Genomic DNA, 10513 nt, shown 5'->3' with positions numbered 1-10513 from the left:
GCGGGAATATACGCGCTTTTTCTTATACCTGTAGAAATGTTAAATCAAACTTTGACCGATTAACCGTCGAAAAGCGCGGACGATTCAGTATTATTAATTTTGCGATTTTTTTGCTGTATTGTGAACTCTATAGGTTCGAATTAGGGGCGATTAGCTGGATTAAGTGTAGCAGTGACAAGTGTGGAATGGATGATTGGATGTTGGTGAAATTTGTGGAAGGAAAGTGAACTATATGGATGCGCGAACGTTTATGTTAGGAAGGCTAGATTGTTCATAAGGGTGGAATTTATCCTTTTGAGTGCTATGGACGCATATGTGCGTCCGGCGAAAGCTATCGCTGTGGACTATGGACGCATATATGCGTTTGTCAATTTTTTCGATCTCCCGTGTAGTGTAGTTACAATTATCTTTATACGAGATGGATATACATATGTGTTCCTTTGCTACCTATGAAGAATGCATGTGTGTTGTTTAATTTGGTGTAAAAGAATTACAATAATAACTTATTGTTAGTTGCGTGTATAATTGACATAAATCTACAAAACGCACTTTTTAAATTTTCATTACGTGAAAATTGATGTTTTTCCAAACATCTCCGAGTTTCTTCGTCCTCGAGGACAAGAGTATTGCCTCGGGAATGCAGGCCCGCGCCCCCATTTCCTGGGACTTTCCCAGGGAAAAGGGGCTACTTAAGGGAGCCCCGAAAAAGGCACGAGGCCTTTTGTCGTAGACCTTCTCTGCACGCGCATCATGTACTTTACATTTGAAATTAATTTAAGGATTACTGTGTAAATAAATATATTTTTGTTACCCACTTTGATGGTAATCATTTGCACCACGTCACTTCAAAAGTACTAATAAATTATATAACTTCTTTTCTGAAATAGAAAAATGGAATTTTTTTATGTCTTCTTAAGCGACCTGATTAGGACGCAACGAAGTCTCGGTTCGGCGGATTATAGTAATAAACAACTTAACGCGACACTCAGACAATAGGTCCCAAAAACACTCGGGACCATAAAACATTCGTTACCGGGGATCGAATTTGTTTACAACAGCGTCACAGTTTTCGTCGACCAATAGCAGAACACACCACGTTTCCCACCTCCATAACACAACCACCAATCAGAACCAACCTAATGTCTATATATATACCTACACATCTGAAAACCGGCAATCACCGTAAGACGAGGGCACGAGACACATAGTTACGAAGCGAAAAATCCAAATTCAGTGAAACATCTAAAAAACATCTAATCAAAACAAGAATTCATCAAAAGATCTACAACATATAATCAAACCAAGAATTCATCAATACATCTACAACATCTAACCACAGGACAAACATCTAAGCAAAATAAAAAACAACTAACCCAACAACGAAGTTTTAATACACCTCGAACCAGCGAGACCAATCATCAACCCGCGTCAGAACTCCTGATTATAAGATTTGATCAATGCCCACGACGCAACACGGCTGTATTTTTACAGTGTTAAGAACTGTGCAATGTTTGAAATAAGTTACAGAAGATTAATCGTTACTACATTTTATTTGAAATTTTACAATTTTATCTACAAATTGTACAAACTGCAAATTCGCGGTTAGAAGTGCAATTTAATCAGGACATTTGACAAAGCATATTCAAGTAGGCGAATCCTGTTTTTACTACCTGGAAATAGACAAAACGATTGACTTTCTTTTCCTCCAAGGAAGAATAAATGACGCGTAAATAGAGGGAACAAGTTTAGTTTCACTTACATCGCCGAACGTGTAAAGCGACATATGTAATACTTTTCCAGCGGTGATTTCAACGACCATGTTCGATCGTTTAATGATCAGAATTAAATCGAGGATTCTTCTCTGTGGCAGATAATACCAATCTGTCATGTAAACCACTTCACCAACTTTCAAGCACTGTTAACAATTTCCTGGATTAGTCCTTGTTGTATGTTGTTTTCGATCTTGCTAGATCGTTCGATCATGTTTTCAATGTTGCTAATCGTTAATTTGTCTCTTGTACCTGTTCTGTCAGCCTGTCGCTGATATAACAGAGTATAAATGTATTAGAAACAATAGCAACGAGTGCTATAAAGTACGTGATTAAGATTTTAGCATCGCTCTCTGCCCATTCCTAGAAACAAGCACACATTTATACGTTCCGAAGATATTTTCAATATTTTTTATCATCGATGTTGTATGTAGGGAATTTTGTACTGTCGATGTTCACGCAATTATATCACATTTCGGCATGATTAATAATTTAACACACAATCTTTAACACCAATTTCGTGTAACACACGGCAGTAAGTAAGTACAGTAGTGCACACATAAGCGTCCGCATTTTTGCACACTTAAGCGTCCGTCGCTATCCCCACCAATTCTTGGAAATGGGACATCGGAGTGGAGTTCGAGCGGGCTGAGTGAAACAAAGTATTCGATATCGACACCTGAATGTGAACAACTGACACACTTGATATATCGGTATCACACTCAGACACATCTCCTCTCTTTTGTTTAGTTAAATTCGCAGGAGTCACCTCCCCGCAGTCGGGGCCGAATGCGGACGCTTATGTGTGCGCTACTGTACTATGCAGAGATGAGAAAATGGTTAGGACGAGGTATAGTTGATGGAAACGATACAGTGAGGTCGTAAATTGAAACATTAAGTGGCGCTCAGGACGCTCGTCGCCTGCGCAATAATAATTCCCGTATCGATCAAAATTAGCCTACAGCTGTTAGACAAATTTTTTAAATATACCGTAATGGAGTAGAACCGCCCTGAGCGAGGATCGAGCGTCTTATTTCCCTCGAATTGCTGTTTCGCATTTTCACGCTTGACTGATTATACGACATCGCTATATCGTTTCCACCGATCCTTTTGTTCAAATTGCCTTTGCGCGTGATATCATATGAAAAACTGAATATCTACATATAATTCTTATCTCCGTACGATCAAAATTACATCTACCATGAATATATAATATCCAACTAGAATATCGTCTAGATACGCGTAACAGAAATCGAGGCCTCTCAATACTTCATCGATGAAACGTTGGGACGTCTGAGCAGCGTTCCTCAGCCCGAACGGCATAACAGTGTATTCGAAAAGACCGAAAGGTGTAGTGACCGCGGTTTTTGGAATATCATCTGGATGTACCGGAATCTGGTGGTATGCTCGCACCAGATCGATGGTCGAGAATATCGTTTTCTCGGACAGCGTACGCGCGAAATCTTCTATGTGCGGAATCGGATAGCGATCGGGTACGGTACGAGAATTTAACGCGCGATAATCTCCGCAAGGTCTCCAGCCGTTATCCTTCTTCGGGACCATATGTAGGGCGGAAGCCCATTGGCTCCTCGAAGATCGGATCTGGCCGAGACTCATCAAATTCTCGAATTCCGTTTTTGCTATTTTGTACATCTCTGACGACAGTCTACGTGGTTTACAGAAAGTCGGTTGCCCAGAAGATGTACAAATATGGTGTACTACATTATGCTTTATCTCGCGAGGAATTGTTGTTGGTCGCGTGAGGTCCGGGAACCGTTCTAGCATCGCGTGGTACGGCGATGTCCCGTTGATAGTCTTGACGGATCCCTGCTCGTGCGTGGCGATCCTCCCGGTTGCTGTCAACGTGGTCAGTGGATCCCGCAGCTTGCGATTCCGCAGATCCACCAGAAGCCCGTAGTGTGCGAGGAAGTCTGCGCCGATGATGGGCTTGGATACGTCAGCGATGACGAAGCTCCACCGGAACGCTCGTCGAAGTCCCAAGTCCAGGTTGAGCACCCTCACACCATACGTGCTGATGGTCGATCTGTTGGCCGCGAACATCTCGTACGGCGTCTTCTTGACTTGGCCTGTGATACGCGTACGAGGATATACGCACAGGTCCGAGCCGGTGTCCACGAGGTATTCTGTCCTCGTCTCACAGTCGGTAATGAAGAGGCGGCTGGTCTTCGGTCCGTCACTGATTGCCTCGTTCAGTTCCGGCTTGCCTCGTTTCCCGACGTGTACGTGCATGGTTCCTTGCACTTCGTAGAACGAGCTCCGAAAGTGAGGTGATACCAGCAATACCCTTTTGTAGCGGGCGATCGGCTGCGGTTTCTGCTTCGCGAGCGCGATCGTCTCTTTGAAGTGCCTGCTACTTGTTGTCGACGTAGGAGATTTGTCAGCTCGGCGATTTGAAATTCCATTTTCTCCAACCGTTGCTGCATTGGGTCAGGTGTCTGGTTGGCGACGGCGGCTACCTGCGGTGGCGGTGACACAATGGCCTGTGTAGTCGCTGGAAGTCTACTAGACCATAGTGTCCTTAAAAATTCTTCCGATACCGTATCGCCTGCCAACGTCTTAATATGCCGGAGGAATTGCGACGGAGTCCGGTCACCTATTTCCTCCTTCTCCAGCAGTTGATGGATCTTCCTGGTCTGCGATGTCGATACTCTATGTATCAACTCTTGCTTTATAGTTTCGTATCTTTCTCGCTCTGGCGGGTTGCATATAACGTCGTGCACCTCTGCCGCGTACTTGTTTTCCAGTTGCGATATTGTGTGGTAGAATTTCGTTGAGTCTGCCGTTATGCCATTTAATTGGAATTGCGCTTCCAACTGTTTAAACCACACGGCTGGCTGTTCAGGCCAGAATGGCGGGACGCGGATACTAATCTTGTTGACCTGTGGTGTTACCGTCGGCTCGTCGTGCGTGGCCATTTCTCACAACACTTATTGCACAGATTGTCACTACTTTTACCTTTTCAACTCGCGTCCACGTCGGTGGTCACCAATGAAGGATGTGATTATATGCGAGTTCAATAAAGACACGAATGTACTTTAAAAGGTATTTTATTACTGTTATATGCGCGTGACTTAACCCTTTCACAGTGTGGTAAAATTACGAATTCTGGTCCAAAAAATGTCTAGTTTTTTCATGTTCGGAAATACTTCGGCCTGTAATAAAAAATGTAAAAAAACGTGCGTATCTATTTGTCTTGGTTTCAATCAAATGCAGTAAGTCCGGAGAGAAGAAATATTCAAAATAGCTTACAATTATTGTTAGTATATCGCCGCTGTCGTTTCTTACGTGAACGGACGGAGAACTGGTGAAATGCATTCTTGGTGGTGGAGGAGGCATATTATTTCCGTCAATTCTTGTAAAATTATATTCGAAATTATTGTCAATTGTGTTGTTCTGTCTTGCATTCTCTGATGAAGTTGAACTGTCATCGGTTGAGACCGGATTATCACTATCACTGGCATTTATGATTGACGAGTCACTACTATTACTACTATCTATGTTGGATAACAAAAATACAATTTTATATAATTCACAAAAACGATTTTTAGAACTGAAAAAGCACTAAACTCTGGTGCGAAGGATTGTGTGATTGGTTTCAAAGTCGACGGCATACTGAATTCAAAACTAAACCACGTCTCCTTCTTCATTTAAAATAATCTTAGAAAACAGAGGAAGCAAAGAATCTAGCCATATTCTTAGATATCTTTGGTAGACTAAACAGTTTGAACGCCTTACCCTGCCCGTGACTGTCACGGGATAAACCGTTTGGTACTTGACGCTCTGCCCGTGACTGTCACGGGATACACTGCCAATGGGTTAAATGTGACATATTGAAAAAAAGTTTTACACATAAAATGTGGAATATTGAGCAAAATTTTTGTACGTGAAATAAAAAACAAGTTCGATATGAAAGTTGAATATTTTATATTTAAAAATTGTTTCGATAAACCTCACTGCATTACCCTTTTCTTTCAATTCCAAACATTTTATATTTGAAAAAAGAGGGTCTCTGTGAATGTACGATTTATTGAATTTTTTTTGGAGAAATTGAATTAGTATAATTTGTCCGTTGTTCTTCGTAATAATTACTATGTTCTGGAAGCAACGTTGACTAAATTGTGTTTGATAGGGAATAATATAGAAACCTTAAATCATTTCATAACAAATCATTTCGAACGTGGAACAGTCGAGTTTGATCTTCGATCTTCGACCAATGGACATACCGCTCCACGATAAATCAATTCGTGCACAGATTTAGTTACATTCTGAGTATCGAATTACTTACTGTACCTTCAATATTTAACCATCGCAACGTTCACTTCGTAACAAATTAGTTTATACACAGATTTCGTTACATCCTGAATATCGAATGTCTTCGGTCACTTACCAAATTAAACGTACAATCGATGGACTTTCTGTGTGTCAATGAAACGAAAATCTACTTTTCGTTGCAATTAATTTTCTATTTCCTTGTTTTCCAGCATCGTTGATATTAGTCACCTAAGTAATAATTGAAGAGAACCTTCTAAAAATGTATGCACTGCTGGCCAAAAATTTGGAGCTAATGTGCATTGGAAGTTATTCAAAAATTTTCTGAAAAAAGTTGGTAACTTCGAGAATTTTTTCAAGTATTCATTGTTGCTCCAGGAAAATTGCTATTATTTCCAAACCCATAAAAATTAGCAGAAGATTCAATGTGTGTAGGTATATAAATTGATAAGTGGTGCAAAACATTTTTTTCGTCCTGTGGCGACCGCCACGGGGGTGCCACGCACTTAGGCCTGGCGACTCTTGGCCCTCGAGGCGAAGAATCGAGAGATGTTTTTCCAAACATCTCCGAGTTTCTTCGTCCTCGAGGACAAGAGTATTGCCTCGGAAATGCAGGCCCGCGCCCCCACTTCCTGGGATTTTCACAGGGAAAAGGGGCTACTTAAGGGAGCCCCGAAAAAGGCACGAGGCCTTTTGTCGTAGACCTTCTCTGCACGCGCATCATGTTCTTTACATTTGAAATTAGTTTAAGGATTATTGTGTAAATAAATATATTTTTGTTACCCACTTTGATGGTAATCATTTGCACCACGTCACTTCCAAAGTACTAATACATTATATAACTTCTTTTCTGAAATAGAAAAATGGAATTTTTTTATGTTTTCTTAAGCGAGCCGGATTAGGACGCAACGAAGTCTCGGTTCGGCGGATTATAGTAATAAACAACTTAACGCGACACTCATACAATTGGTCCCAAAAACACTCGGGACCATAAAACATTCGTTACCAGGGATCGAATTTGTTTACAACAGGGTCACAGTTTTCGTCGACCAATAGCAGAACACACCACATTTCCCACCTCCATAACACAACCACCAATCAGAACCAACCTAATGTCTATATATATACTTACACACCTGAAAACCGGCAATCACTGTAAGACGAGGGCACGAGACACAGTCACGAAGCGAAAAATCCAAATTCAGTGAAACATCTAAAAAACATCTAATCAAAACAAGAATTCATCAAAAGATCTACAACATATAATCAAACCAAGAATTCATCAATACATCAACAACATCTAACCACAGGACAAACATCTAAGCAAAGTAAAAAACAACTAACCCAACAACGAAGTTTTAATACACCTCGAACCAGCGAGAACAATCATCAACCCGGGCCAGAACTCCTAATTATAAGATTTGATCAAGGCCCACGACGCAACACAGCTGTATTTTTGCAGTGTTAAGAACTGTGCAATGTTTGAAATAAGTTACAGAAGATTAATCGTTACTACATTGTGTTTGAAATTTTACAATTTTATCTACAAATTGTACAAACTGCAAATTCGCGGTTAGAAGTGCAATTTAATCAGGACATTTGACAAAGCATATTCATGTAGGCGAATCCTGTTTTTACTACCTGGAAATAGACAAAACGATTAACTTTCTTTTCGTCCAAGGAAGAATAAATGACGCGTAAATAGAGGGAGCAAGATTAGTTTCACTTACATCGCCGAACGTGTAAAGCGACATATGTAATACTTTTCCAGCGGTGACTTTAACGACCACGTTCGATCGTTTAATGATCAGAATTAAATCGAGGATTCTTCTCTGTGGCAGATAATACCAATCTGTCATGTAAACCACTTCACCAACTTTCAAGCACTGTTAACAATTTCCTGGATTAGTCCTTGTTGTATGTTGTTTTCGATCATGCTAGATCGTTCGATCATGTTTTCAATGTTGCTAATCGTTAATTAATCTCTTGTACCTGTTCTGTCAGCCTTTCGCTGATATAACAGAGTATAAATGTATTAGAAACAATAGCAACGAGTGCTACAAAGTACGTGATTAAGATTTTAGCATCGCTCTCTGCCCATTCCTAGAAACAAGCACACATTTATACGTTCCGAAGAAATATTCAATTTTTTTTGTCATCGATGTTGTACGTAAGGAATTTTGTACTGTTGATGTTCACGCAATTATATCACATTTCGGCATGTTTAATAACTTAATACACAATCTTTAACACTTCTTTCGTGTAACACACGGCACACATCTCCTCTCTTTTGTTTAGTTAAATTCGCAGGAGTCACCTCCCCGCAGTCGGGGCCGAATGCGGACGCTTATGTGTGCGCTACTGTACTATGCAGAGATGAGAAAATGGTTAGGACGAGGTATAGTTGATGGAAACGATACAGTGAGGTCGTAAATTGAAACATTAAGTGGCGCTCAGGACGCTCGTCGCCTGCGCAATAATAATTCCCGTATCGATCAAAATTAACCTACAGCTGTTAGACAAATTTTTTAAATATACCGTAATGGAGTAGAACCGCCCTGAGCGAGGATCGAGCGTCTTATTTCCCTCGAATTGCTGTTTCGCATTTTCACACTTGCCTGATTATACGACATCGCTATATCGTTTCCACCGATCCTTTTGTTGAAATTGCCTTTGCGCGTGATATCATACGAAAAACTGAATATCTACATATAATTCTTATCCCCGTACGATCAAAATTACATCTACCATGAATATATAATATCCAAGTGCGCATACAGCTATCATGCACCTCATTAACTCCAGGAAACACGCTTTGTTCATCATTGCCTCTATGCGCGATATGAAGCTGTAATTAACAGAAACGATCAGAGAAACACACCCATCAGCAAAATCAAATCCAACAAACATACTTACTTCAACACTCTCAAATGTTCCTCCACGATTGTCGGTATTTCGTCGAAATGATCGTCCTTCCCTCTGCGTCTCGCTTCACTCACAAAATCTTCGATCGACAACATAACCACGCTCAACTGGCCAGACGCGTGTGATGTTAGAGCACTTGTAAGGCTTATAACACTGATCGCACTGTTGTTCGCTATAAATCCGGAGAGAAATTGTGACAAAACAACGATGTCGTTCATAGTATTCGTATCGACTGGAAGGAGCCCTTTGTACATTGGTAAGGGCAGCACGCGCAAGATCGTAGTCTTGTTTCCAACCACGACAACCATCGTGGTGGACGCTGTCATAACACAATATCCAAGTATACCACCGTGTATGAAGATCGTACAAGAAATCGCCGCGTATCGACTAAATTTCGCGTACTTCAACATGACTTCTTTCTTCTCCTTTCTCGTCGTCGTTCTCCAATCGGTCTCCATATGATTGAAAAAGTGACGTATGGTTTTACGTCGCAGCAACAGCATGGTGTAACTGATGATACAGAACACCCAGTGGCTCAACGAACCGAGTATTTTCACTTTCGTGTAGAAAGTCCCTTTTTCCAGCATTAGGTGCAACGAACAAGGGATTATCGAGAATAGTATTGCGGTGTAGCAGATCACGTTTAATATTCGAGAGATGTTTCTCTCGAGGTTCGACGAGAACTGTGGCCATGTGCCTATGCTTTTCATCGCCCATCGATTCCACTGGAGACTGTAATCGCTGCTGGCAGTTATATTGATTTCTGTGACCACGGTTTTGTCGTTACTCATCGTGACCACGCATCGAAGTTACGGTGACTACTAAATCGAACATCCTGTACGAGGAATTACCCTTCCACGGAGTCGTTTAACGCTTGCGCAGATTTTTTATCGGAACGACTGTTCGCTGATCGATTCATCTGTTTGTGTGGAACTTGTTGCGGTGATGTGTACGTGATCGAGTATGTTTGAAAGTTGTCATTTAACCGTCGTGAGAATTGGAAGGTGTGCACGGGATAGAGTAGACCTTCGTGAGAATTGGAAGGTGTGCGCGGGATAGAATAGACTTTCGTGATGTTCGCTTGAGTATTTTTTTTTACTCTCTAAGCGGAGGATGTGGGGAGGGATATTGCAAGGGTGAAGATCCCATTGCTGGTTGGGAAACATTTTTCAGGAGAGTGGTAATGAGAATGCTGTAGTAACGTGAACGGAACCATTTTTGTAGTAGTGTTATTTTATTAGGTCATCCGGTAAGTGTCTGTCGAATTTTATGATTTAGATCGATATTTCCGAGGGACCTTTAAATTAGATGAAAACTTCTCATTCCACAATTTTGTCCTTTGTTTGTTTGGTCAGACTGTTATGTCGTTTCTACGGCATTTTCTTGGAAAATATTTTTCACTTTCGGTAGGAACTTGTGGGACGATTCAGTTTTATTAATTTTGCGATTTTTTTGCTGTATTGTGAACTCTATAGGTTCGAATTAGGGGCGATTAGCTGGATTAAGAGTAGCAGTGACAAGTGTGGAAT

General features: G+C 41.0%; 2 protein-coding genes across 2 annotated transcripts; both read right to left on the bottom strand.

The window, feature by feature from the left end:
* Positions 1 to 1619: 1619 nt before the first annotated feature.
* Positions 1620 to 4705, bottom strand: LOC108577308. The gene is made up of 5 exons (XM_017940447.1): positions 4138 to 4705; positions 2964 to 4030; positions 2022 to 2132; positions 1760 to 1915; positions 1620 to 1670 (listed from the first exon to the last, which is right to left on the bottom strand). The coding sequence occupies exons 1-5, from the start codon at positions 4703 to 4705 to the stop codon at positions 1620 to 1622; spliced, it is 1953 nt and encodes a 650-aa protein (XP_017795936.1).
* A 2944-nt stretch (positions 4706 to 7649) lies between these two features.
* Positions 7650 to 9775, bottom strand: LOC108577307 (odorant receptor 42b-like). Its single transcript, XM_017940445.1, has 5 exons — positions 8976 to 9775; positions 8802 to 8907; positions 8052 to 8162; positions 7790 to 7945; positions 7650 to 7700 (listed from the first exon to the last, which is right to left on the bottom strand). The coding sequence occupies exons 1-5, from the start codon at positions 9773 to 9775 to the stop codon at positions 7650 to 7652; spliced, it is 1224 nt and encodes a 407-aa protein (XP_017795934.1).
* Between the last annotated feature and the right edge of the window lie 738 nt (positions 9776 to 10513).

The sequence above is a fragment of the Habropoda laboriosa genome, unplaced genomic scaffold (genome assembly GCF_001263275.1).
Source record: "Habropoda laboriosa isolate 0110345459 unplaced genomic scaffold, ASM126327v1 scaffold697, whole genome shotgun sequence".
Classification (NCBI taxonomy): Eukaryota; Metazoa; Arthropoda; class Insecta; order Hymenoptera; family Apidae; genus Habropoda; species Habropoda laboriosa.
This window is presented reverse-complemented; position numbering and strand designations above follow the sequence as displayed.

Bases quoted from the DNA above. Each gene is read 5' to 3' on its own strand.
- LOC108577307 (XM_017940445.1), bottom strand. From the start codon at position 9,775: ATGAGTAACGACAAAACCGTGGTCACAGAAATCAATATAACTGCCAGC. The intron at 8,163-8,801 runs GTAATTTTGATC...GCTTGTTTCTAG, and splicing joins ATTATATATTCATGGTAGAT to GAATGGGCAGAGAGCGATGC. The intron at 7,701-7,789 runs GTAAGTGAAACT...GTCTATTTCCAG, and splicing joins CGCTTTACACGTTCGGCGAT to GTAGTAAAAACAGGATTCGC.
- LOC108577308 (XM_017940447.1), bottom strand. From the start codon at position 4,705: ATGGCCACGCACGACGAGCCGACGGTAACACCACAGGTCAACAAGATT. The intron at 2,133-2,963 runs GTAATTTTGATC...GCTTGTTTCTAG, and splicing joins ATTATATATTCATGGTAGAT to GAATGGGCAGAGAGCGATGC. The intron at 1,916-2,021 runs GTACAAGAGACA...AATTGTTAACAG, and splicing joins GCGACAGGCTGACAGAACAG to TGCTTGAAAGTTGGTGAAGT.